The sequence below is a fragment of the Myotis yumanensis genome, unplaced genomic scaffold, assembly GCF_028538775.1.
Source record: "Myotis yumanensis isolate MYYU_CA2020_CCGP unplaced genomic scaffold, mMyoYum1.0.hap1 SCAF_1, whole genome shotgun sequence".
Taxonomy (NCBI): domain Eukaryota; kingdom Metazoa; phylum Chordata; class Mammalia; order Chiroptera; family Vespertilionidae; genus Myotis; species Myotis yumanensis.
This window is the reverse complement of record NW_027223752.1, coordinates 6,568,082-6,594,917: the sequence shown is the minus strand read 5'-3', so window position 1 is coordinate 6,594,917 and position 26,836 is coordinate 6,568,082. Positions and strand designations below refer to the sequence as shown.

Sequence of the window (26,836 nt, the reverse complement as noted above, 5' to 3'; positions counted from 1 at the left end):
CACCGACCTCAGCCCCCCACCCCCCAACTCCCCACCCTGCCTGGCTCCTCACCCTAACCTCTCCCCCTCTCCCCTGCAGCAGGCGGGCTCTGGAGAGTTCCGGACGCTGCGGAAAGGCTTCTCCCCGTACCACTCGGAGTCCCAGCTCGCCAGCCTGCCCCCCTCCTACCAGGACGCCCTGCAGAACGTAAGTGCCCCTCCCCCAAGAGCCCCCCCTGTCCCCTTGTGGACCTGGCACCTCTGGAACCCTTGGTCCACATGCCAGGGGAGGGGTGAGGCTCGGACCGGCTAGTGACTTGCCGGGGCCGCGGACAGTGGCCGAGCTGGGTCAGGGGAGAGCAGCGGGTCAGGCTTGGCCTTCCTCACTCCCCCACCTTCTTTCTAGCAAGGGGCCTGGGCTCCAGGACCCTCCGGGCTCTGTAAGGGCCCAGTGTGGTGGTTGGAGGTGGAGTCCCAACTCATGGTGATGTTGTGGCAGCACCGGGCAGTGTCCAGAGGCCACGAGAGCGGCTGCCCAGGCCTAGCCATCATCTGACCATGCAACTCGGTGGCCTGTGTCATCCCTGGGACACCCAGCAGCGAGAGGATGCGGCTGGCCCTCGGGGTGGGCTGGGTGTATATATGTCGGGTCACTGCCCTGGCTCTGTAACAGGGTGGGTGTGTGGATCATGGACCTCATTTATCCTCCGGGCCTCCAAGGTTCTCCTGGGCTCTGACTAGCCCCGGAGGGAAGGAAGGGGTGGGGGGAGGGGGAGGTCAGCTCTCTGGGACATGGATGGCTGTCCTGGGGTAGATGTGTCTGTCAGACTGTGTGACATCCTGTGACCACAGACACAGACCTCCAGGGGCAGAGAGCCCATGAGCGATGGCCAGGAACTGGGAGGAGGGGAAGTGGGGGGCTAGGGGTGTGGGGCTTCTCTCTGGGTGATGGGAGTTTCCTCTTGTGGGGACTGCACACATCTGTGGATGCGCTAAACACCAAGAGGCACTCACCCTCCCGAGCTCCGAAGACGATCATAACAAGAGCTACCAGCGTTTACCGAGTGTCTGCTGTGTGCGGTGGGCTCACCACGCACTCCAGCCACAGCAAGGCAGGGAGGGCAGGTGGGCCTGGACTCGGGCCCCGGGTCCTGGTCCTGCTTCTCCCCCCACCCACCCTGCCAGCAGGGACGCTCAGGGCACCTCTGCAGAGCTGCCCTGGCTTTGCAGCGGCTGCTGCCGGGCGTCTGGTCTCTCCCGAGGCCCCCGCACCTGGCCCAGGAATGTAGCTGCTGACACTGTGCAGAGAGCAAGGCCTGCCGGCAGCAGATGCTCCAGATGTTTATCCAGGAGCCTGTGGCTGAACCAGGGTCCAATCCTGCATGAGTAAGGGCCCCGAAAAGCCAGTGACGCCCACCGGGTGACTCCTCCACTCCTTCATCCCCCCCGCCCAGCTCTGTCCATTCTGATGGCGCACAGTGATGGAAAGCTGTGTCCCCGAGCCTCTCAGGGGCCTGCAAACTATAAAGTGCTGTGCACCTGGCTGGCTGCTGGGATGTGCCGCGGGGTGTGAGCAGAGGGAGCCCGGGTGGGTGGCCAAGGTTGTGTGGCTATTGGGACTCCCATTCCTACCCCCTCCCCCTCCCCTGCTCCTATAGGTTTGCCTAGTCTGCACACTTCCTATTAGTGGAGACATAAACTACTGTGGATCCTTGGTGACTTAGCACCATGTTTCTGAGGTCCACCCGCGCTGTAGGGTGTATCAGTCCTTTGGTCCTTTTCGTTGTTGAGTGATAGTCCATTGCGTGGGTGTACATTTTTTTTATTCATTTACCAATGGCTACATATTTGGCTTGTTTCCATTTTCTGCCTATTGTGAATGGTGCTGCTGTGAGCATTTCTGGGCAGGATGTGGGCACTTAGGTTTCCAGTTCTCTCAGGTAGACACCAGTCTCCTGTCTTTTGGCCCCAGCTCTGGAGTCCCACAGACCCGGGTTCGAGGCCCAGCCCCCTTGCTTGCTAGCTGCTTGGCCTTGACAAGTCATTCAGCCTCACTCTCCTCATCTGTGCAATGGGCATGTAAAAAGCTAGTGTCTGCCCAGAGGGCTGTAGTAAGAACCCAGAGGGCCGAGGAAGCGTGTGTCCTGAGCTCTCCCGTCTGTGGTCCTACCCGTCCTGGGCAGCTGTGCTTGGGGAATGCCCCGGAGGTAATGGCCCTGATGGCATATTATTTGTACACATTATGTGTCCAGTGGTGGCTTCATTTACAGGGTCCCCTGGCCATACTCTGGCAGCCTGGTATGCCGGCCAGGAGAGGGCTGCATGGCACAGCCTTCCCCGGCCACTCCTGGCTTCCCTCCTGCCTCTGCTCGGGGAATCAGCCTCCTTACCGAGCAAGTAGTTCAGGGAGTCCCAGGTACAGACAGGACTTGAGGCCACAGGTGCCAAAGGCCAGGTGCCTGGCTGTACAGTGTGTGTGTGGCTGTCGCCCCCTCCTGGCCGGTTCGGGGAGTGCAGCCTTCTGCCTCGGGTCGCTCACCTGTGTGGCCTGCCTTCCACCTGCCCCCAACCTCCCCCAGAGCTTCCAGATCTTTTTGGTTCCCTCATATGATAGACCTGGCCTGGGCAGCAGAGGCCAGGCAGCCTGGACTGCTGTTAGGGAAACGGCTGCATCCCAGGGCGCTACACGCACCCTGGTACACAAGCACCCTTTTTGTTGTCCAGCTGAGGCACAGAGTGAGTCGGGCCCTGCCTCAAGTCACAGGCAGCAGAGCCTCCCCCAGGCCCAGCCTTCCCAGACCCCAAGGCCGTGGTTCCCTGCCTCCCTGGAGCCAGCAGTAGTGGGGAGAGTGCAGGGGAATTGGCTGCCTAGGCCCTGAGGGTGTCTGCAGGGCATGGCCTCAGTGGGCAGAATCCCAGGGCAGTGGCCCTCAGCCAACCTCCCCTCGTCTTCCCTGCTCACATGCTCCCGTGCAGGCTGGGCAGTCTTGGTGCTCTCTGTTCACTCTCAGCGCTTTCTGAGCAGCTGGTTCCTATGGGCCCTGGGACCCCACCCTTGAGGCCTCCTTGTCTGTGAGCTTCTCCCGTGGGGCCCTGAATGCAGGCTCCTTCTTGCAGCCTGAGGCAGAAGCCCTGCCCCCTGCTCCCCGGCCACCTGGGCCAGTGACCCTTGTGGGGGGAAGCTGGGGAGGCCGTGGGCAGACACTGGCTCTGCCACAGATGGGCAGGGCGCTGTGGGATGGACCCCCTCCTCGGCTCATCCCCTGCCGCTCCTCCAGGCTGATATTGCCAGTTAGAGTGTTTGCCGAATCAGGTGGCCAGACGGCCTGGAGCCAGGGCTCAGGGCTGGAAGACTTGTAACCCTGGGCCTGGGGGGTGGAGTCAAGGTGAGTCACCCACTGGCAGCTGGGGGAGCGGGAGGGGGCTTTGGGATCAGGACACCTGGGGTGGGTGAGGTGACCTTGGTGAGTTTCTGCCCTCTCTGAGGGAGTCCCAGGTACAGACAGGACATGAGGCTTTCTTTGCACAACGGATAATAGGCCTCCAGGTGTGCTGCATGGGGGAGCCTGTGGGGCGTGGTGGGTGCTGCTCCTCAGCCCTGGCCTGGCCCTCACCCTGCCGCCTCTCCCATCACCTGCCCCCATTTCCTCCTGCCTAGCCCCTGGCCCCACGGCATCAGGGACCTCACTCAGAGCTGGTCACACCTGCGGCCGCCACCTGGCTCTGTCTATTCAGGGTGAGCTAAGCCTCATGATTCCCTCCCACAGGGCCCAGCCTGCCCGGTACCCGAGCTGTCCTCACCCCCCTCCGCCGGCTACAGCCCCGCAGGACAGAAGCCCGAGGCTGTCGTGCATGCAATGAAGGTGAGGGCCAGGCCCTGCCCACCCTCACCCAGGTCCCACTCCCTCAGGAGCCCGATCCCTGGTGTGATGCGGGATGGGGGACCTCTTTGGCGGCGCCTGAGCAGCAGGGTGGGACCTGTGTGGGGACTGGGTGGCTGTGACTGCCTGGAACACTGTGGGGGAGGGACTCAAAGATGCCGGGTGCCCATAGCAAGTGTGTCACCTGTCTGCCATCCCTGCAACTGGGGAAACTGAGGCCTGGGGGTGGGGGAGGGCAGGCACTCCCTCAAGGTTGGAGTCATGGCAGGACGGGCTAGGTAGGAGCAAAGCCCAGGCCTCCCAGGCCCAGCCGCTGCTCAGGTGCAGGGCCTTCCTGCTCAGGGCCGCCAGCTGCAGGTCCTGAAGACGCGCTCCTGCCTCCAGGGGGCACTTCTCCCCCTCCTGCGCCCCTCATCTCCTCCCCATTCCCCTTCCCCCCGTGCATGCGCCACGGTGGCCATGTGCACACATGTGTGCACACCCCATGTGCATGAGTGGGGGTGTCCTCAGTCCTCCTGCTCATTAATCACAAGCTGGGCCCTGGTCAGAGCGAGTCCACCTGTCGGAGGGCGGCCCTGCCCCCAGGTGACCGACCCCTCCTCAGCTCGGCCCCCAGTGAAAGGGGTTCGGCTTCCCTTGTGTGGTGGGTGCAGTGTCACTGGGTGAGGGGAGAGGACACAGTGAGGAGGGACGGCCTGCCCCTCAGGTCTCCACACCGCTGACCCTGGCCCTGTTCCCCGCAGGTCCTGGAGGTGCACGAGAACCTGGACCGGCAGCTCCAGGACAGCTGCGAGGAGGACCTGAGTGAGAAGGAGAAGGCCATTGTCCGCGAGATGTGCAACGTGAGGCGCTTCCCGGGCCAGGGTCGGGGGGCGTCCTGGCTGGACACTGGGAGTTGCTACCTTCCCGGGGGAAAGGATGGTGACCTGGAGGGCTGGCTGGAGGCACTGGAGCCTGGGAGCGCTGGCCTGGCCTCATCCCCACCCCCACCCCGAGAATGAATGGGGTCCCTGATCTCAGGGTCTGTCCATCCCGGGAATGTGCCTCTGGCCCCCAGCACTGGTCTTGTTTACCCCTCATGTCCCGCCTCTCAGCCCCGGTCCCAGGTGTCTGGCTCCTGGCCTCCCAGCTGGGTGGTGGCCCTGGTGACTGCTGGTGCTTAGCCTGAGGTGCAGGTGACACCCCCACTCTGTGGGCCTGCAGAGCTGGGGCTGCCTTTGTTCTGGAAGCTGGCTGCCCCTGACCGACCTCATCAACATGGGTCCTCACTGGACCCTTGAAGGAGCCAGAGGGAAGGGTGGTTCTCAGGGGTTGAACTGGGGTCTCCCGTGGAGTGGGGTGTTCTGAACACCCTCCTATGCTGCCTTCTGAGTCCATGGGCCCCACTGGACAGCTGCGAGGCCGAGCCTACACCCTAGTGGTGACCTGCTCAGGATGGCAGGTGTGGCTATGAGGATGGACATGCAAAGACCTGGCCTGAGTGTTTCCAAGCTTTACGTGGCTTCAGTCCCCTCCTGGCCCATGGCTCTGGGATGTGTGCACAAGCCAGCTGGTGGGCTTGGGGTGGCCCTGCCGTCACATCTCGCCTCTCCCCGCAGGTGGTCTGGAGAAAGCTGGGAGACGCCGCCAGCTCCAAGCCCTCCATCCGGCAGCACCTGTCTGGGAACCAGTTCAAGGGGCCTTTGTAGGCCTCTCCTCCGTGGACGTGGACTGTCCCTGCCTGGGATCCCCCCAGGGGAGTGGCAGGCCTTCCGGCTGAGCCTCCATCTTCTTCTGTGATGAATTGTACATAGGATGCTGCCTGCTGTGGCTCGGCAGCCATGGGTGTGGCCCCTGCTGGCCGGGCCTCCATCTCCCACATCTCACACCAGCAAACTGGGAGGCGAGACGCTGGCTGTCCCCGCAGTACAGCAGCCTGGACGGCCCTTTCCCACTCTGGGCCAGGCTTCAGGCTCGCTGTGCGAGAACGGAAGGCTGCTCTGAGCTGCCCAGCGCAGGGATCATGCCAGGCTGCGCCCAGCACCTCACCAAGCCCTCCATCCACTGGCTGCCACCACACTGGACAAAGGCCACTGGCAGCTGGACCTGGTGCAGGGGCACCCCTTCCCATCCACCCGCTGTGACTTGAACGCTGGCTCCCCAAGCACTGAGTCCCAAGAGCCACGGGCAGGGGAGCTCCCCAGCCCTTCCTCTGGCCTGTGCCCAGTCCCCTCCTGCCAGCTGCCACCTGTTTTTAGAATCCACCCCTCCCCTCTCCCCCCAGTGTCGCCCTGCCTTGTGCCAGGTGTGCCCTATATTTTGGGGACCCTCCTGCCCCAGTGCCTGAGGCATCTCCGCTTCCATGGTTCACTCTGGGCCAGGAACACAGGAAGGCGGCTGAGTGCAGAGTCCCCGGCTGAGCCCCATGTGTGCCCCTCTCCGATGGGTAGCACTGGGTCATGGCTGGGCCTCCGGTCCACTGTGGTGTCCCCTCTGGAACCTGGCCCCATCCTCAGTCACTGTGGGCAGAGCCGCATGGCTGCAGTGACAGGAGTTCTGTCCCCCTTGGAAGGAGCCTGACCTGGCTCTGGCTTTAATTTGCTGTGTGACCTTCAGCAAGTCACTCAGCCTCTTCAGGCCCGTGGTGCAAAGTGAGGTCCTCTTAGCTGGGCTCATGGTAGAGGCCATCACTGTAGTCAGCTGTGCTCCTAGCATGTGAGCCGATGGTCACCTGCTGGAGAGGCTGCTGGGGGCTGGCCTGGGGCGAGGCCCGAGCTGAGTTCTGCTGCCTCCTCCAGGGGACAGTCCCTCTCCTCTCTGAGCCTGTGTCCTCCGAGGGAGCATGGGAGCATGAGGGTCTCCTTGCAGGCTCTGGGGGTCCAATGAGACCGTCAGTGTAAATGACCATGTATCAGCTGTAAAGTGCAGTATGTACATTTTCACATTCATGTGAGGAAAAGGAGGCACAGAGGGGGTAGGCGGTCAGTGGCATCACAGGTGAGGCCCCAGAACTTGGCAGGCTGGCCAGGCCACACTGTCAATGAGGTTGCAGGGCCCTGTCCACTCACCCCATCAGCTCGTCCATCCTCGGACTCCCAGGTCCTGAGGGCTGCCCGTGGCCTTGTGCGGCTGGTACCGAAGAGCCCGAGGCCATCTTTGCATCAGGCAGCCTCACCCAGGCCCATGTGAGGGACGGGAACCAGGACCGGGCAGTTCCTACCGTCCCCTGCCGTTGGCGCCCTTGGGTTGTACACTCAGGGCAAAGGCTCTCGGTCCTCCTTGTGCCCGGGGGTGTGAGTGGGTGCTGCCCTGGGCATTACCGGGAGCCGTGGGCTTTCGAAGGCCCTTCCATCAGGTCGGACGGGAGCTCCCTGTCACATGGTGGTGGGTGACTCCTGCACCAGGGGGCCGCCAGCTGGGGTCAGAGGCCCCCCTCTGGTCGTGGAGTCCAAAGAACCACAAGCGGCCGAGGGGGAAGGGGCCATCTGGGTGGGCTCCACGTCCGGGAGCCCATTTGCCACGTTTGGATCAGGTCGGCTTTGCCACGACTGAAAATAAGCAATAAGGAAGGCCTCCTGGTACCTGCAGACGCTGCACAGCGGCCCGGGGACAGCGTCACAGGGAAGTGACCCTGTCCCCGGACTGCGGAGATGTCCAGGGAGGAGGTGGAGTGGGCCGTGGAGACCTTCCTGCCCGTCCCTGAACCAACCCTGTGTGGGACGGCTTTCAGGGATGGAACTGTACCTGTGACAGCCATCTCCCAACATAACATGCTGTTAGAAAAGCCAGCAGCAGAGCAGCGCTGCCTGACCCCACTGGGTCGTTCGCAGTTGCAGGGGAGCTCACAAGCTGGGGGGCTCCCATGGGCCTCACTACCGGGGCAGCCAGGGGGGTGCCAGCTCTGCCACTAACAGGTGTGTAGGTGACAATGGGTGACCGTCCGCCCCTGGAGCCTCAGCTTTGAGCTCAGGGTGGGAGGGGTGTGCTGACCTGGGTGTCCTTTCATAAAGGCCCCTTTGCTTTCCAAACCCTCCGCTTCTAGATCCCGCAGCCACGGGGACACCTGCGCCGTGGCCTGTTCCCACTGTGACGGAGCCCACCTTCAGCCTCCCCTGGGGGCCAGGCCCATCCTGGGATCGCCATCTGCTGGCCACTCTAACGGGTGGTGCGTTTTTATCCAGAAGTGATTAGCTACACATCAGTGTTTAGAGAGAAAAAGTGACCTTTTTTTTCTTGAAAACTTGAGAGGAAACAAAATACTACTGATTTTTTTTTTTTTTAAGAAACAGTGCATGGCTGCGGAGCGGGAGAGGTGTATATTTTCATAATGTGGGAGACTGGGCTGCTCTCTGGACCTGGCGGAACGTCTGGTTCCCATTCCCGGGCCGCAGCCATGCTCTGTCTTCTGTAGGACGTGACCTCCTGAGAACGGCCAGCCCTGCCCTGCCCGGCTCGGTCCATTTCTACCTTCTATTGAACCACTTTGATTTGGGGAGAGAAAAATTAATAGAACTTTTTGATAGTGTGGTAAAAACATTGAACTATTTTAGTAAAAGGTAACAGAGAAGACTGTGACAGTGTATACTTTGCGCTAGATAAATAAAGGCTCTTTGCAAGCCTCCATGGTGGTGTGCAGTGTGTTTGTCTCAGGCGATGGCTCGTTGGGCAGAGGGCCATGGCCCCTGGGAGCATTTCAGGTGGGGCTGCAGCCAGCACACAGCGTCCCCATTTGGGCCACTAACTGCTACTCAAGGGGCCGCTGCCTACTCCTTAGGCCAGAAATGGAAAGGATTTCAAATTCAAACCCTCATCTAACCTAGCAACCTCAGAGGCTGGCCCATGAGGGTGCTGCCCAGGAGATGTGGGTGAGGCTTGGCGGGCAGCGAGGCCCTCTGGGGTCCAGAGGGCGATCACACCCAGGGGCTACTGCAGGCCCCAAGCTCTGTCAGTAACAAAGTTTCAGAACTGCTTTTATTTGGATAACTGACTGAAGGAGTCTCCTGTGTAACCAAGATGGAAGTCACAGTATGTTGTTATATTCACACTTAAAAAATATCTCTCTATGTACTGGAACTTGCAGATCGATGTAAACATACATTACTTCCCAAGTACATTCCTCCCCTTCTTCCCAGAGGAAAAAGAAAAAAGCCATCCAACCAGGCAACCCCTTCAAAATAACTTTAATACAAAGATGTAAATATCTCTAAATCAAAAAGCTTCTTCTGACCGACTGGGTGTCATGGAAGAGAACACGGAATGGAAGTGATGACGACAGCTTGACTTCAGATGGAACTGGACTGTTTAAAACTGCGTATCCAGGAAAAATAGGCACTGATTTCTAGAAGGAAATTCACTCCTTACGGAAGCTATTTATTGAGCCAATATGGCTGGTTAACATTTTCACTAGTATAGTCACCCAGTGCAGGACGCGGCCCTCAGCCGACACCAGCACAGCCGGGCGGCCCGGGCACTGCCGAGGCTGTCCCCACTCCGGGCCTGGAGGACCATCTGATCCATCTCCCGGGCCTGGTCCATGTCTTCCCATACTGCAACTGTCCAGCATTATACAAGGTACCCTGCTGCTTCCTCACTTCAACTACCCTTCAAGGTAACTAGAAAAACTTGTTAAAAAAAAGAAAAGGGAAAAAAGGCATCAGGTTATCTCATCCAGGCTGCACGCCCCAGGCCCCCGACTGGAGGCATGCCCGGTGGGGGGATGGGTGGGGGCACAGGTGGCTGTCCTCCAGGGGGGACAGATGGAGGTGGGTAGCTAGCTGGAGGCAGGCCCAGGCCTGGAGGAGGGTGAGGTGGAACGGCATGGGTGGGGGGCAAGCGTGGAGGAGGGGGCGGGAAGTTGGGGTTGTAGGTGGGTGGAGGTGGAGGGTACCCGGGAGTTGGGGGTGGGATGGCAGGTGGGGGGAAGGAGGCTGGGGGAGGGGGCACCGGTGGTGGGGGTGGGTTGGGGGGGTAGACATGGTGGTAGGGCAGGTGGGCTGGAGGCCCATAGGCAGGGGGCAGGGCGCTGTAGGAGGGGCCCTCGGTCTTCATCATGGACTGCAGGCTCTGGTAGCCCTCTCCAGACATGTAGGAGCTGGTGGTGGACATCCCGGTTATGTAGCTGGAGGGTGGCGGTGGCGGTGGCCGGTGTGGCAGCGGTGGTGGCTGGTGCACAGGGGCCGGGTGGGCCGGAGGAGGAATCTGGACTTTGGGGAGCTCACTGGCATCCACGGGGCCTGGTGGCTCAGCCTCACCTAAGGCAGTCGCGAGGGGAGGCTTCCGGTCTGGAGAGATGAGTGGAGAGACGAGTCAGTGCCCAGCAGCTCCACAGACCCCACCCCCACCCCCACCCCATCACAGCACCAGAGTGTAACTCAGATCTACAGCAACCTGCCCAGATGTGGGCAATGTTCACACACTGGCAGGGCTGTTTTCCTAAAATTGATTCTAAACTCACTTTTCCTGGGTAGTTCTGCATTTCTGGATGTGACCAAATATACTTAGAATTTACAACGTCCTCAAAACATCTGTGTAAAAGTTTTCTGAAAGATCCTTGGTCGTGACTGTTTTAACATTTTGGCTGCAAAGTCTCCCTTCTATAAACTTTCCCTTAGATCTCCCAAGCCTGCCCTTCAAAAAGGTAGAGAGAAAAGCTGGCACCCCATTGGCTCTCAGCAGACACTGACCTGGTGGTGGGTGGGCCGGAGGCAATGGAGGGTGAGTGGTCTCTATTTTGGGAATTTTAGGTGGTGGTGGTTCTACGAAGAAAAAGATTAAAAAAGCACTCATATCTCTTCATGTAATAAACATATTATAGTAAAAATAAAACGGACTGTTCAGGAATTTCTTTGGGGAAAAAGAGCAGATAAGAACGTTTTACGGGTACTTGAGGAAGGCCTCAGCTATATCAGCATGCCCTGGCTCATTGGTTGAGCGTTGTCCCATGAACTGAGAGGTCACAGTTCAATTCCCAGGTTGCAGGCTCGATTCCTGGTAGGGGGAGTGCAGGAGGCAGCCGATCAATGTTTCTCTCTCCCTTCCTCTAAAAATCAATAAAAAAATCTAAAAAAAAAAAAAAAAATGAATCATTATGTACTAATCCTTTTAAAAGAAAAAAACAAAACAAAACAAATACAACTCTGATCTCCTACCTCCCCTCTAAAAAGGAAACTAACCCACTATCCCCTTTTCCACAAAGCAAATCCTTCCAACAACTTGAGAGCAGCAAAAAACCACTTCCATGACCGGTGTGACTTGCTAATACACAGAACACACAGAAAGGCCCCGAATGCTCACAGGAAACCACTACCTTTTAACTCTTGTTTAGTTGCATTTCCAGTTTATTTTCTCTCACAAATATTTGCTCCATTTGGCATCCCCTTAGAAGTCACCGTTAGAGAACTGGAGGCGAGCGACCTACTTTAAGTGCACTTGGGGCAGAGGACACAGCCCACCCTTCAGGGTTGAACACCTGCATGTGAACAGCATCCCCAGTGACGACACTACATCGCACAGATAAGGCTACACCAAGTCCAATCGCTTCTGTTTAGAAAGGTAGAGGTGTGGACACATGATGGAAAAAGAACGCCATCTTTTTGTTTGTATGTTTTGGCCCTTCCCGAAACTCACTTCATCTGGGCTTGCACATCACTGATCGGATTCTGCCCCGGCATTGCTGATCACTTTCTTGGTTTCCTCTCTCAGACTTTGGCTGGATTCAAGGTGTGGGGACGTCTCTCCCTTTATCATCAGGGAGATGAATCGACGTCTCTAGCTTCTTTCTCACCTCCAAAACCGGGGACCTGACTTTCAAGTCCCATCCCTAGATCCAGCAGCCAGCACCTCGCAGGCAGCCTTTTCCTCTATCTCCTGACTGGTATCCCTCTCACCTAAGCACTCCCTCCAACCCCCCTCCCACCGCCAGACAAGCTAAAGCTGTCCAACAGAAATATCAAAAGAGCCACCCATGTAATTTTTAGTTTTCTAGCAGCCATGTTCAGAACAGTTAAAATTAATTTTAATATTTAACTTGATATATAAAAAAATTGATTTCAATGTATAATCAACATAAAATTGACTAATAAGATTCTCTGCATTCTTTTTTTTTTTTTTTTTAGGGGGGGGAAGAGGAAAAAACATGGATGTGAGAGAGAAACATTGATTGGTTGCCTCTTGTATATGCCCCAACTTGGGATTGAACCAGAAACCTAGGTACTGGTATGTGCCCTACCTGGGAATTGAACCTGTAGCCTTTTGGTGTACGGGACGATGCCCCAACCAATTGAGCCACTGGCCAGAGTTACATTCCTTTTTCTTACTAACGCTCAGAAATCTGGTGTATATTTGCACTGAGGGTACCAGGCCATTGGAGTGGGCCACACTGTCAGTCCTCTGTAGCTACTTGCACGTACTGTTCTGCTCAGTCAGATCTCACCTCCAGGCTGTCTGACCCTCCCTTCCTGGGCCTCTGGCCATCATTCTGACTCTTCTCTCACCAGGTCTCACCCAGATGCTGGCAAAGTCCTTCCCATTCCCAACCATCTGTGCTATTACTACTGCCAGGAAACTTTCTAAAATGAACTCAGACTTTGCCATGCTTCTGCTAACCAACCTCCCATGGCTCCCACTGCCTATGCAAAATCGGTCCCTCCAAGTAGGTAGGCGCTGTCATCCACTCCCAACCACATTTCAGTCCTCTCAGAAGTGATGCCCTTTCAGCTCTTCCTGTTCCAGGAAACTCCTCTCTCCATTTACTTCCAATTCCTTTGCTCACCTGCCTCCTTCGACCTACAGGCTCTCCACTCTCAGCTCTAGTTCTTCTCCAAGGTCACCACTGGCTCTCTCTCTCTCTCCAACAGATGCTGCAATCAGCTCAGGATGACTGTATATATCTGCTTTTTAGTGTCTGACAATGTTTGCTCATTCAGAACTAAAAAAAATTTACCTGTACTCAACTCATCATTCCCCCACAGATCCTGCGAAACACGTAGCTTTACTATAACTTGAAGATCTCGACAACAGTACCACAAATAATTCCCTGAGGTCCTACCATGGAACTAAGCAACAGAGAAACAGAGACAAGTGGACACTGTGCTTCAAAGAGCTCAGCACAACAGGGCCAATGACACACAAAACTTCTCACTTTCTCTTCTGTAATCATTCAGGTTTTGCTCACTCTTTATTTGCTTCCAACACAGAAACACATTAACCAACTCTGGGCTCTACTACATATCTATAATAATAAAAGCATAATATGCTAATTAGGCCAGGCGTCCTTCCAGATAACCATCCGGATGAAGCCGAGGCAGCGGGAGGGGGGGAGAGGGGAAGGGAAGGGAGGTGGGGACTGAGGCAGAGGCAGCCGCCATGGCAGAGGAGGTTGAGGCAGCAGCGGGGCTGAGCCCCTTGAACGAATTTCATGCATCGGGCCTCTAGTGTACATATAAAAGGCGTCTGACAGAGGCCTGGTGCCATAAGCAGCAGGGCTGGCCGTGTGGTGGTTCTCTGGGCAACACCCTGCCCACCACGCAGTCCTTTCTCCACACCATCCTGCCACTCGGTGTTCAGGATGGGGACACCCAGGGCACTTCACTTTCTTCACGTTTTTACTGTGTCACACTCCACTAATCTCTAACAATATATATTGTGGCAACTGGTCTCCTACATTCATGATGACATTTTATATATGTGACTCAGTACATTGTTATTGATACCTTTTATCAAAATATAATCTAAAAATAGATTTGGGATAAACAGAAGACAATGTGTTTTCTGGCAGAGTGGGTCAAGTTTGTGATGGGGTCTTTAAATTTTAAGGCCAATCTAATCAGAAAAGAAACACTGTTGACTAAGAATTTAAAGTTTTGATAAGCAGACATATAAAACCAAAAAACAGAACCGGGAATTACCTGCTGCTTTGTTCTCTTCTTTGGGAGAAACAACCTGTTGCAAAAGAAAACACAACCGTTAACCCAGACCCGGGAAGAGTGAGAAAAACAGACGAACCAGGGACGAAATCACAGTGACAGAACGTGGCCTCACACAAAACCATGCTGGCTTAACTTGCAGGGCAAACCTGCCACCTGCAGAGCACCGTTCTGCTTCCTTCCCCTTTCCCTGTCCGGAAATACTCCCTTGTCTCAGTTCTGAACACTGAGTCTCAGGCCTCTAGCGCACTGCCCTGTTTGATCAGCAAAGTTGGCTGATACCTATATATCCTGCATGGCTTCTTCTAAGACTGAGTAACAGCAAATGCCGGGCTGCCACCATTGGGAGAAATTTCTACCAATACTGTCACTTAAAGATACAAACACTACAGCCCTGACCGGTTTGGCTCAGTGGATAGAGCGTCGGCCTGCGGACTGAAGGGTCCCAGGTTCAATTCCAGTCAAGGGCATGTACCCTGGTTGCAGGCACATCCCCAGTGGGGGGCATGCAGGAGGCCGCTGATCGATGTTTCTCTCTCATCAATGTTTCTGATTCTCTATTCCTCTCCCTTCCTCTTTGTAAAAAATCAATAAAATATATTTTAAAAAAAAAGATGCAAACACTACAGAGTCAGAGGGACCTGGTTACACCCATTCCAGCAGGGTACAGAGGCGGAAACGACACCCTGGCAGGTTTCAGGGCCCTGTCGGAGGTGACACAGGCAGCAGCAGCTGGAGGAGGACAGAGCTTCTCCTCTGACCACAGAAGTTTTCAGGCTCCCCATAGACATGCAGTCTGATAGCGATTTTTAGTGTTCCGTGAAATCCCTTTGAAATAGGAATGTGCTCAGGTGGGGCACTGCCACCAGGAAAGCTGGCCATGCCCAGTGCCAATCTGGCCACTCACCGTGGCTCGCTTCACCTGGCGGGGGGGACTAGGCTGTGGGGACGGTTTCTTGGGCTGCTGGACTTGCTGTGGCGGTGGTGGCGGCTGGGTTGATGGCTGCGGGTCCTTCTGTGGGGGCTGCGGTGGTTCAGGGCCTGGAGCCGACTGTGATGGTGGCACTGGTGGCACTTGTGGTGTGGGGTTGAGCGATGGAGGCTGATGCAGCTGATGAGGCGTGTGATGAGGCATCTGTTGTTTTCCTTGTGAGTAAAGATCCAGGATTTGGTGGCAGATATCTAAATGATAGGCGACAATTACATTTACCACAGATGGATATTTGAAATAAAATTTTACCTAGAAAAATAAGCCAGCCCATTTCCCTTTGAGCCACGATTCTCATACAAGGACCAACATGTCAAAATCCTATCTGGAATTCACCCTGCCTCTGCTGTGCACAGCACTGGTGGGTATTTTCAGGTCACCAAAACGATTTGCTTGGAAAGAGTGGATATTACATTTGAAATGTTAGTCACAGCTGCTTCTGAAGAAGAGTTTATGCAGGCCTATCGGGAAATCTGTTCAGGAATCACGTTCTCAGGGCAGCACCATCCCAACACGGAACCCCCTCACAGAATGATCGGCATGCCCAGTACCTTCCAGAACATCCACAGGGACATCTTGCACAAACTGCTCCCACCATCTCCGATACATGGGTTTGGAGGTCCATTCTTGTATTTCAAATTTGCACAAACGTCCCGCGAGATACATCACTGCCACTGCTATGATCTCTGGTTCCCACTGCAGTGACAAGGTCGTGCAGAGACTAGTTCAACAGGAAAAAGAGGTGACTTCACTTGGATGAACAAACATTTGTGATTAACTCAATGCATGAAAGTCAGATGCTGCATCTAAATGGCAATTTGCTTATCCTTCTCTAAACACCATCAAATAAAGTATTATACATAGAGTCCTCTAAAAGCATAAAAATAAGTTATTTTAACCACAGTTACTTTGATTTATGTTCTTCAAACTGTTGAAATCCTAGCTAGAGAAATGTTTCTCCCAACAGCAACAACTCCACTCACAGGCACTTTGTTCCTCATTAGATCCCTGGGCTCTAGAACATCAAGGATCTAAAACCGTGACACCATATGGTGTTTGTGTTTTTGCAGAATCAAATGGGTCCTCAGTATTTAGTTGTCCAAACTCTCTGGGGTACTGTTTTAGATTTATGTTTCAAACTGGAGATAAGATTTCAGGATCCTGCATCACCATGACATGGCAGGGTATTGCCTCTGCTGGCAACAGGAGACCTGGACTTTGGCCCCAGCTCTGCCCTTCACTGGCTCCTCAAGCTGGGTTAAGTCAGTTTCCTTGACATAAAGTAGGGGTTTGAGTAAAGTGACATATGAAGTCCCTGGGTATTTAAAAACACTATAATTAAAGACTATATTTCCAGGAATCATTTCTATAGCTTGTTAAAAAACTGTAATTAAATCAACATTTGAGTATATGTACCTGTCATTTACAAATGTCCATGCCATTTGAACCAACTTTTGAATTTTGTTTTTATCACCTAGAAATGCGGGGAGGGGAGAAAGGTAAATTAGTAGGAAAAGAAAATAAAGCAGCAGCACAAGAAGCAACAAGTATTCATATAAAGCCCAGGTACCCTCAGCATCATTCCAATACACAGCGAAGAGCTTCCGCATGGGAGACAAGGACAAATGAGTGTGCCCAAGCCCCACCTCTGTTCTCTCCACATGCCCTATGCTGAGAGCCACCGTTTATGGGAAGCCTGGCTCCATGGCTGAATTTATTAGGCTATTTAAAAAGTTCTGACTCATTTTCCTGTCTCATACCACTTGGCAACTGGATGACAGAATCTGTTTATACACAAAAGGAAACAGTACTAATAGCCACAATATTGAACTGTCTGGGCAAGCTATAGCCCAGGTACTTCACACACCGAATTTTCTGCTTTCCTCTTTTAAGCATAATCGCAGTGTCATCAAATGATGATGAAGACTTGGTTTCAGAATAAAAAAGTTCTTTTATTAACTTTTTCTTACCTTTGAGTTGTTTTGCATATTTGAGTAGGAACTGGTATGGATGTTCTACCTGTAAATCAAACTTTATAGTCTGTAGTAAGATTCTCTCCAGAACCATTACTTCTTCCTAAAAATAAAATAATAAGTGTTGGGGTTGTAGTTTTAGTCACAGGTCTAAATCAGTATTTAAAAAGTGAACTTTTCTATTTATTATTTTTTAAATATAGTTTTATTGATTTCAGAGAGGGAGAGGGAGAAAGTGATAGAAACATCAGTGATGAGAATCATTGATTAGCTGCCTCCTGCACATCCCCCACTGAGGATTGAGGCTGCAACCTGGGCATGTGTCCTGACCAGGAATCGAACCGTGACATCCTGGTTCATAGGTCGATTCTCAACCACTGAGCCATGCCAGCGGGGCTGAAAGTGGTGTTTTTAGAACATAACTAAGTCATCTATGTAATTATTTTAACACCATTTCCTGACATGAGCAGGGATTGTGGGGAAAAGACAGGATGGGAGGTATAACCAATAGCAATCTCTGGGTGTTTGAGAATAGCTGCAAATGTCAATTCCTCCCACCATTCTTGGGAAGCAAAAGACGCACATGCAGTGCAGATACATGTACGCAGAGCACTGGCACTATCCATCTACCCAGAAGCTGCCAGCACCCCTGAACCAAAGAAGCCACACTGCTTCTGGTCTAGGAGCACAGCCAGCCAGGAGGGGACTTTGTTCCTATCCACGACATGTGCTACCGCCCCTAAAGTGCTCAGAACATGACTTGGCACGTTAGCAAGAGCTACCTAAGTGTGGCTACATCCTCTTTCCTCCTTACAGAAGCAAGGGAAAGTACCTCTGCACAGGGACCTGGGACTGGAAGATACAGGAGTCACAGCCATTGCCAACACAAGGACCTCTATCTTTTTTAATTTTGTTCATCCTCACCCAAGGATATTTTTTTCCATTCATTTTTAGAGTGGAAGGGAGGCGAAGAGATAGACACACATTGATTGGTTGCCTCCACACAAGAGCTGGGGATCAAATCTGCAACCTAGGTACATGCCCTTGAACACTGACCCTTCAGTCCAAGGGCCAATGCTTTAACCACTGAGCAACTGACTAGGGCAAGGACCTCTATCCTTCAAAAAAAAAAAAAATCTATATTTATTATATATACTAGAGGCCCAGTGCATGAAATTCATGCACAAGGGGGAGGGGGTCCCTCAGCCCGGCCTGCCCTCTCGCAATCTGGAATGCTGCATGCATCAGTGACCATACTTTTCATACAGGTGAAAGGCATCTTGCTGTTGTATGGGCAACTAGATTTTTTTTTGCCCTAATTATAAAAAGTTGTACATAACATGATCTTTCTGAGGCAGCAGTACCATTTCCCCATATTATGGGTGGAAAAACTGAAGCAGAGAAAAGTAACTGGCTTTGTCACACATTTATAAGTGTCAGAATCAGGGCTGACCACAAAATGTGCAAGCCAGAGTCCATGCATGTCATCGCTGAATCATCCTGTTTCTTCAGTTAGAGTAGCCTTGCCAGGTTTCAATTTTTAAATCTAAGACACTGTTCCCAATATATAGGGTAGGATCCCTATGCCTGGCCAGCAATCAGGGCCAATCTGTGGGGCGACGGGGAGGGACCCCTGCTGGCACCCGCTTTGGCTGGAGGCCTGGCGCTGCCTGCTGGCCAGCACCACCTCCCAATTGCTGCTGCTAGTCCCCTCCGTGAGAGATGACCAGCGGGGCGCTTGCTGGCTGTCCCCGCCCCGATTGCTGCTGCCTCCGGTCGCCTCCCTCTTGGGGGACAGTGTGTGTCATAGGGACCTGTTGTTCTGTTGGCCGTTCCACCGTGTGGTCTATTTGCATATTAGGATTTTATTATATAGGATATATATATTTATTGATTTCAGAGAGGAAGGGAGCGGGAGAGAGAGAGAGAGAGAAATATCAACGCGGAGCATCACTGATCGGCTGCCTTCTACATGCCCCACTGGGGATCGAGCCCACACCCCGGCCATGTGCCCTGACCTGGAATCGAACCGTAATAGGTTCATAGGTCGACCACTGAACCACACCAGCTCGGCAGGACCTCCATCTTAATGCTACCACAAGGAACCAAGATTTAAAGGCAGGCAGTTATGATTCTTACCTTTGGGTCATCTCCAAACTGGCCAAATTGTACATCATTTAATAAACTACGAGCTGTTTTGATGATATCTTTACATTTTTTGGGTGTTTCTTCTACTTTCCCAGCCAGAAAGAGACAACAAGCTCCTGTTACCTAAAAGGAAGACAAAAGTTCCTGAGATATTGTTCTCAAAGCTCACACAGAAACACAAGCAAAGATTTTTGACCTTCACTCTCCTAACTTCCCCTTTCTTATTCACAAGGAGCTCAAAGGAAATTTCACACACACACCCAATTTGGCCCCATAAATTATTTTAAATTTAATTTTCCAAAGAACATGTTATGTAAACAAAGTAGATGCCAGAAGGGAAAAAACCCACAGACACAAATTTTCTTTTCACACTGTGATCTTTGTTCCAGAAAAAGAACACAGCTAAACGCATGTCTGGTGGAGTCCATGTCTGTGCCAGTGCCCAGCTGTCCTTCCTTCCCCTCACGCTGCCTGGACCTGGTCCAGTTCCCACATCACTGAGGTGGTCTCACTGCTCTCTCTCCAGTTTTTCTCGGCCTACTCTCATCTCTCCTGAATGTCTGACCCTCCACAGAATCCTCTTCGTTAGATGTCAGACTCTGTGCCAGGGGTACAACGCTGACTGAAACAGTGTCCTTCCTCTAGCACTTGTGTACAAAACTAAGGAAAATCGTAGCTAAAGGAAAAACCCCAACAGACTGACCTCCTGTTAAGTCTAATTCTGTCATCTTCTTTATGAAACTCTTCGACCACTTCAGTTTACCTACTGAAGTCTAATGCCCGAGCCTGGAGTTCAATGCTTACAATGGTCTGATCCAGTCTACCTTTCCACCCAGGGCCCCCATTCCATTCCTGCCAAATGAACCTCCTAGCAGGGCTGGTACTCACCACATGGTTCCTCCATGTCTTTGTCACGCTAGTTTCTGCGGGATCACTGCTCTGTCCCATCTGACATTTATAGTCAGGGCTTAATTACTGCTGGCTCCTCCTCCCTAGCACATTCCCTGATCCCTCCCCAATGCATTAATCTCTCTCTTGAAGCTGCAGCCTTCCTTCTGCACCTCTCCTATGGTCTCCCCTCCACCACATATTTTGTACGTCACACCTCAGGACTAAAAGTACTGAGGCAGGTTCCCTGTCTGAATCTCCCACAGAGCAGAAGACAGTGCATGTTTAAGGAACAACTGCAGAATGAGCAATATGGCCGGAAACATTTTTATTCCTTCTTGGCCTTTGTTGGGTCTCAATTATAAGCCCAAATTTATCTTGGCAAAGGTAATAGGGAAGTAAACTTGCACACAAAGTGCAATATGACTGTGTCCATATCAGGCTAAATAAAAGGATCTGAATGTGTTTAATTAAAAAATGAAAAACAAACAAAAAATCACACACAAAGTTCAAACTTGATTTTGTTTATACATAGTATGTACTATATAAAAATAACTACTTTCTGGAAATATAAAAATAGATTAAATTAGTTCATTGAACTGTGTGGAAATAATTACATGTGATAGAGAATTAAAATAAAATTTAAATACTTACATATCTTGGAAACTGCTTAAAGGAATGAAACATATAGAAGCGATGAAAATAAATTATTCCAGTTGCCAGGGTATCATAGTGTCTGTTGTTCTGGTTAAGGACTTTAGTCAAGAAATTGTTATTGTTTTTAGTTAAATGTGGAAAAACTAAAACAATAGCAAGCAAGTCAGTGGTAAAGTAAACACCGTCAGTAGCAAAGCAGGTATATGGGAATCTCTGTATCAGAATTCATCCCAGCAAGGTGGGTTTACACCATGAACAAGGCCAGGCTTCACCATCCTTCAACTGTGATCACTGGGGGCTGTTTTCCTCCTGGTGGCCACTTGCTCAATGGCTAAGTCTACACATTTAAATGAAAAATAGGAAACCGAAAACCCCCAAAGAGCCAAGCTAATCAGAAATAACATTAGTTAACAAAGATATTCAAGGGCCATTTTAGTACAGAGATATTACTATATGTCTATTTAAGGTAAGATTTCCTTTTTAAAAATTGATTAGAGAGAGGAAGGGAGGGGGAGAGAGATAGAAACATCAATGAGAGAAACATTATCAGCTGCCTCCTGCCCGCTACTGGCGACTGTGCCCGAAACCCAGGAATCAAATCAGAGATGTCTTGGTGCATGGGACAGTGCTCAACCAACTAAGCCACACTGGCTGGGAGATATTACTATGTTTTATCAACAGTATCTAATTTAATTCTCAGTGTTGGCGGTGGGAAGCCTGAAACAGATTCCAAAGAGATAAGGATACAGTCCCAAACGTGTGCCCACATCAAAGATGAAGCGAGCCCCCTCTCGGCGGTACCGGGCCTCAGTGGCTGGGTCAAGTCCTTCTAGCTGAGAGGGTGTATGAGCCAAGTCTTTCTTATCCCAGTACCAACATGGTTTTGTGTGGTCCAGGTTTGCTGAGGTTACTGAAGGGCTTGAATTTTCTTTATTTTCCTTCATTTATTGAAGTAGACTTGTTCTTTTCAAAAGATTCTCTGAAAATGTTAGGATCCTATGAGAAAGAGAAGCAAAGTTGGAAAGGGATACCCATGTGAAGCAATCCCAATCATTGAAGCAATCTAGAATTACAGATGGTACCTGATTTTGGATAGAAATTTCCCACAGAAACATTACTGATTGGCAGTTAAAAGCCCAAGCTGACCTCCAAAGCCAATTAAAACATTTGTACACATTGTCTATGCCTTATAATAACGGACTTGAGCATCCATGGATTTTGGTATCCACAGAAAGTCCTGGAACCAATCCCACTCGGATACCGAAATGCAGTGAAAATAAATGTACATGGATAGAATGGAAACAGTCCTCTAAATGTTCTACCCCCCTTGAAAAGTTCTTACTTCAGTACTATAACCCCATTCCCTATTACTCTTCCATTATTTTTTCACAAGATCCTAAAGTCACAAATTTTCGCATTAGCAGTTCATGATTACTGTGAAAGACGGAGAGATTTATGAGCTCCACAAAGTAAAAATCTCTCCATAAACAAGCAGCATGTCAAGGCATTTTAGCGACATCTTTCAAGAATGTGCCTTTGATATTTCATTTTACACGATGAAAGGTTAAATTCAGTTTTAAACATTTAGAATTATGGATACTTACAAGTTGGAAATGGCAGTAAAGGTCATTACTTGATTTTTCACACAGTACAGAAATTCCCTCTAAACAGTAATATTTGGTCACTCTCTAACCTTCATTTGGCCACTTTCATTAATGGAACTGTAACAGTTTACTAGGCAGCCTATAGCATTGCTGAGTATCAATAACTGGTATTCACATTAATTAAAAAATTAATTAATATATATATAAATTTAATATATATATTAAAAAATATATGTATATTTTATTGATTTCAGAGAGGAAGGGGGAGGGAGAGAGAAACATCAATGATGAGAGAAAATACTTTTGCACGCCCCCTACTTGGGATTGAGCCCACAACTTGGGCATGTGCCCTGACCTCCTGGTTCATATGTCAATGCTCAATCACTGAACCACACCAGCCAGGCAAACATTCATTCTTGTATTAATTTTATATTAATTTTGAGATCTGTTCTGTTCACTCCCTAGATCTGGTACATAGATGGCACAGAATAAGGAGTGAATTAAATCCACCTTTCAACAACTCTCTAGAGTTCCCACTTAGCTCCTTGAAAATAACTTAACCTATCTACTGACTGTCTTTCAAATATGTGAAGATCGTTTTTACATTCCCGCTCTTCTCCAGGGCAAACATCCCATTTCCTCCACATAATTTTTAGTGTTTCAAGATTTCCCCCTAAATATTAGCATCCAAAATGAAAAAAAATATTCTTTATATGACTGGAGTAATACACATGGGATGAGAGGTTACTAATATTCAACATGTCCATTGAGGGGCCACTGAGTTGCAGCATGCCTGCAAGTTGTTTTCTTATCTTCACAATTTATCACTGAGAAAACGGAGCTAGTGAGACAGGAAGCAACTTGCCCAATTCACACCACTAGCAAATGGCAGAGCCACAGTTTATCATTAGGTTACGATACTGCCTTTCCTCAAATGGACACTAGGTTCCTCTATAAACATAACATTATGCCCTAGAACCATTTTTGTCAAGGTAGGCCTTCTTCATCTCCAACATGGACAACTGGGTTTCTGTACATTTAATCATGCCTGGTAAATCTATATCTTGTTAGTTTGGGCCTATTATTTTAGCCTTTAAAAACTTGTGTCATTTAACATGTTAACTACAGGTTTTGAGTACATTTATTAATTTGAGAAGCATGCTTCATATATTCAAATTTGGTAATAAAAAAGTGCTAACCAGAAAAAGAGCAAGACCAGAGATCTGTAGTCTATCTCTAAAGACCTCTCTTCATTCAGGCTGACACCAACTCATGAACCAACATTCTAGGTTTGGTAACTTGAATGGATATAAATCCATCTACTTAGACCTCATCCAGCGTACATTTACCTGTGCTGACTAGGATAGGAAGAGATTATGTTCAGTGACCTGAGGCTCTGCTGGTTTGAGCTTCCAAGTACTCACAAACTCTTTGCTCTCTGACAAGATTCTTAAATAGATTATTAAAAAGTTGTAGCATCTGAGAGCCATCTAATAAGGTCTGAGATATTTATAAGACTCCAGTTTTCTATCATTAACTGTACTTTGAGGGAAAATGATTCAATCAAGAGACACAGTCAACACGAGATGTATGCGGCTGCTGCCAGTGTAACACAACATACATTATCTTTTACGAGAAAGAGTACATTCTAACGTAAAGAGTAAAAGCATAGTATAGTGAAGGAAACCACAGTTTTGTCACACTGAAGCTGCCTTCTTTGGGACATAGGTTCTAAGCTGGTTATTAAGGAACAGGACTCAAGAAAGAACCTCTGTCCCTTCCCCTCTCCTGCCCAAGAGACTCAGACAGAAAAACCTGCTTCAGGAAGGAAGGAGGATTAGGATGTCGCCCAGGTCTGTAAGCTGGTACCCCGTGTCCCACTGTTTTTGAGTCACCCAGCAAGGATTTTCCTGCCTGCCATTATGTTCTGCTCTTCCTCAGCCCATTCTCACTTCTGAAATCTAATATCCTGTCCCCACATTTTCTCCAATGTTGCCTCCCCATCTTTGGAATTTTCATGCCTATGTGAGTGAATTCCCCATATGCATGTATTAAAATTTTTACTTTCTCCTGTTAATTTGTCTCTGTTCATTTAATTCTTGGCCCAGCTATAAGAACTTAGACGGTGGGAGGGAAAGTATTAATTCTTTTAGCTTCCACAACAGTAAATACATAAACCAGTAACATAGTTGTTTATTATCATTAGCAAGTATTACATACTGTACATAATTGTACGTGCTACACTTTTATATGACTTTCAGTTCAGATTTGTTTACACCAGCATCACCACCAACACATAACTTGCACTATGATATTATGCCAGCTACAGGGTCACTAGCAACGGGAATTTTACAATCTTACGGGACCACCTTTGTATGTGTTCCATCTTCGATCAAAATGTCACTATGGGGTACACGACTGTAGCTCATTTTGTAGGCCAAAACTATGACCATTTTTTTCTTTATGATATTCAATTTTTTGAAAGTGGCATTTAAAATGTAAGCATCTTGCCCTAGCTGGTTTGGCTGGGTGGATGGAGCGTCGGCCTGCGGACTGAAAGGTCCTGGGTTTGATTCCATCAGGGGCACATGCCTGGGTGGGCGGGGGGGATCCAGGAGGTTCTCTCTCATCATTGGTGTTTCTATCTCTCTCCCCCTCTCCCTTCCTCTCCGAAAGCCATAAAAATATGCTTAAAATAAAAAAAAAAAAAGTAAGCATCTCAACAATGATAGTATTTCGTTATTGCTTTTGGTGCAATCTACTTTTCCAAAATGAAACAAACGTTAAACATGCTTATGCACAAGTCAGCTAATATGTTTGAAAATATAGTCAAAATGAGACAAAAGAAAATAAAACCCAAAATTAGATACCTGTGGTTGTCATTCTGAAACACACACACAATAAAAAACAAGAGTCCTGGATAATTACTTAATTTACAGTCAAAATTACTTAATAGGCAAGCATCCTAATAATACAATCTTAGCCGAAATGTCTGCAATACAGAGCGCTATGTACGCCACGCAGGGTTCCAGGATGGGACCCCCAAACCCTGGAGGATCTCTCCTTCTACCCCGTTCGCACAAACCTCTAACGCAGTGGTTCTCAACCTTCCTAATGCCGCGACCCTTTAAATACAGTTCCTCTTGTTGTGACCCAACCATAAAATTATTTTCGTTGCTACTTCATAACTGTAATTTTGCTACTGTGATGAATCGTAATGTAAATATCTGATATGCAGGACGTATTTTCATTGTTACAAATTGAACATAATGAAAGCATAGTGATTAATCACAAAAACAATATGTAATTATATATGTGTTTTCCGATGGTCTTAGGCGACCCCTGTGAAAGGGCCGTTCGACCCCCAAAGGGGTCGCGACCCACAGGTTGGGAACCGCTGCTCTAACGAGCGCCTGCAACTGCAGGGCGCTGTGCTGGACCCCTCTCCAGAGCGCCTCCGAGCGAGAAACGCAGACACCAGCAGGCTCACCTTACAAACACAGAAAGGCCACGCGCAAGGAACTGCTCTTACTGGTGGAAGCCGCGCCTAACGTCGGGTGGTGGGAGCGAAAGCTCCATTGCACCGGCAACCCACATTTAGGGAGCGCAACCGACCGCGCTCTGCGCTGGTGAGAACAACTGGAGGACCTCTGCACGGACGCCTCAACTCCCCAAAGAACAACTCCTTCGGGACCCAACTGCACCGGCCCAGGACAGGATCCGCAAGAACCAGGTCTCCGCGAGAACGACTCCGGACGCGGAAGTGCCTGGTCCTCCTTCCTCTCCAGACCCCCGGGTCGGAGCACCCCGGTGTGAGCGGCGCCCGGGCCTCAGCCTGGCCAAGTTGGGACGGAGACCCCCAAGCAGCTGGGAAGACGCGGGCAGTCCCGGGCTGCGGCCGCGCGCGCGCGTGCTAAGACCCCGCCCCTTCTCCCCACCAGCTACAGAGTCCCCAAACCTTAGCCGCCCCTTTGGGCGAGGCCCGCTACCCTGTGCAAGGCCGCGCGAGGGCCTTTCTCCTCCGCTCTTGCGCCTCAAAACCCTCTCCCGAATCCCGTCCCGCAGCCCCGCCACCGCCCGCTAACTTCGAGCTGACAGGGGGCAGCGGGAGGAGGCGGTATCCGGGACGATAGACTCCACTAGGGGGTGGAGGCAGCTGGCCCTGCCCTACTAAGACCTTTAGGTACGCGGGAGGGGGGTGGCGCTGCCCGCGGTCGGTCGGTTACTCACCCCTCGCCTCCGATAAGCCCCTCAGCGACGTCTCTCCTTGCCGACCGCAGCCATCTTGGACGTGGGATGTCGGGGAGTACGTCATTGCGCTGCGTCGGCGCCGGAAAACACGGCGGCACGTGTCAACCAATCAGAAGAAAGAAGAGCTCTCAACGGAGGAACGAACAGCCAGTCATTTTCAGGCCCCTCCCCGCAGGAGGAGGAGCCTGTCAGAGGGACACTCCCGTTGGTCCCGCTCCCGGGGCTAAGGAAGTTCGGCAGCAACCGAACGTGCTAACGGAATTTGGACGCGAGAGGAGGGGCCCGAAGAGCCAGTCTTCCAATCAGCGCCCGGGCGTGGCACAGTTCCGCCAATTGTGGCCCCGGAGCTGAGGGGGCTGTGCCGACAGTTCAGGCTCCAGGAGCCGGCAGGCCCAATGGAGGGGGAGGAGCCCGAGCAAAACGGTAGGGGAGCGATGGGGCGGAACCGCGCCCATGCGTTCAGCTTTGGGCCAATCAGCGGTGGCGGCGGCGGCCTGGGGCGGGGCCTGGGGGAGGGCGGAGCCGGGTTGGACCGCGGCGGCGGGGCTGTCTCAAGCCGCCGTCC

General features: G+C 51.2%; 2 protein-coding genes across 4 annotated transcripts in view; one reads left to right on the top strand and one right to left on the bottom strand.

Annotated features, from left to right (window-relative positions):
• Positions 1 to 8,460, top strand: part of CCDC85C (coiled-coil domain containing 85C) — a 69,650-nt gene extending 61,190 nt beyond the window's left edge. Inside the window, exons 3-6 of one of the 2 annotated variants that reach the window (XM_070412903.1) lie at positions 80 to 187; positions 3,747 to 3,842; positions 4,604 to 4,702; positions 5,459 to 8,460. In XM_070412903.1, coding sequence (XP_070269004.1) covers positions 80 to 187; positions 3,747 to 3,842; positions 4,604 to 4,702; positions 5,459 to 5,548 — 393 coding nt within the window. In that variant the 3' untranslated portion in view covers positions 5,549 to 8,460. The remainder of the gene's footprint in view (positions 1 to 79; positions 188 to 3,746; positions 3,843 to 4,603; positions 4,703 to 5,458) is intronic. The other variant, XM_070412912.1, reaches the window with a different exon arrangement.
• Positions 8,461 to 9,002: 542 nt separating this feature from the next.
• On the bottom strand, positions 9,003 to 26,324 carry CCNK (cyclin K). 2 transcript variants are annotated; one of them, XM_070412879.1, is made up of 11 exons: positions 26,251 to 26,324; positions 21,164 to 21,412; positions 20,414 to 20,495; positions 18,863 to 18,994; positions 16,721 to 16,826; positions 16,167 to 16,224; positions 15,302 to 15,471; positions 14,670 to 14,944; positions 13,745 to 13,778; positions 10,523 to 10,594; positions 9,003 to 10,120 (listed from the first exon to the last, which is right to left on the bottom strand). In XM_070412879.1, the coding sequence occupies exons 2-11, from the start codon at positions 21,358 to 21,360 to the stop codon at positions 9,498 to 9,500; spliced, it is 1,749 nt and encodes a 582-aa protein (XP_070268980.1). In that variant the 5' UTR covers positions 21,361 to 21,412; positions 26,251 to 26,324; the 3' UTR covers positions 9,003 to 9,497. The 2 variants fall into 2 exon arrangements, with proteins under 2 accessions (XP_070268980.1, XP_070268990.1); XM_070412889.1 differs by lacking the exon at positions 26,251 to 26,324 and having other exon boundaries at positions 20,414 to 20,503; positions 21,164 to 21,252.
• Positions 26,325 to 26,836: the final 512 nt, after the last annotated feature.

Bases quoted from the DNA above. Each gene is read 5' to 3' on its own strand.
- CCNK (XM_070412879.1), bottom strand. From the start codon at position 21,360: ATGAAGGAAAATAAAGAAAATTCAAGCCCTTCAGTAACCTCAGCAAAC. The intron at 16,827-18,862 runs GTAAGAATCATA...TTTTATTTTTAG, and splicing joins AGTTTGGAGATGACCCAAAG to GAAGAAGTAATGGTTCTGGA. The intron at 15,472-16,166 runs GTACATATACTC...CTGTTGAACTAG, and splicing joins TGGACATTTGTAAATGACAG to TCTCTGCACGACCTTGTCAC.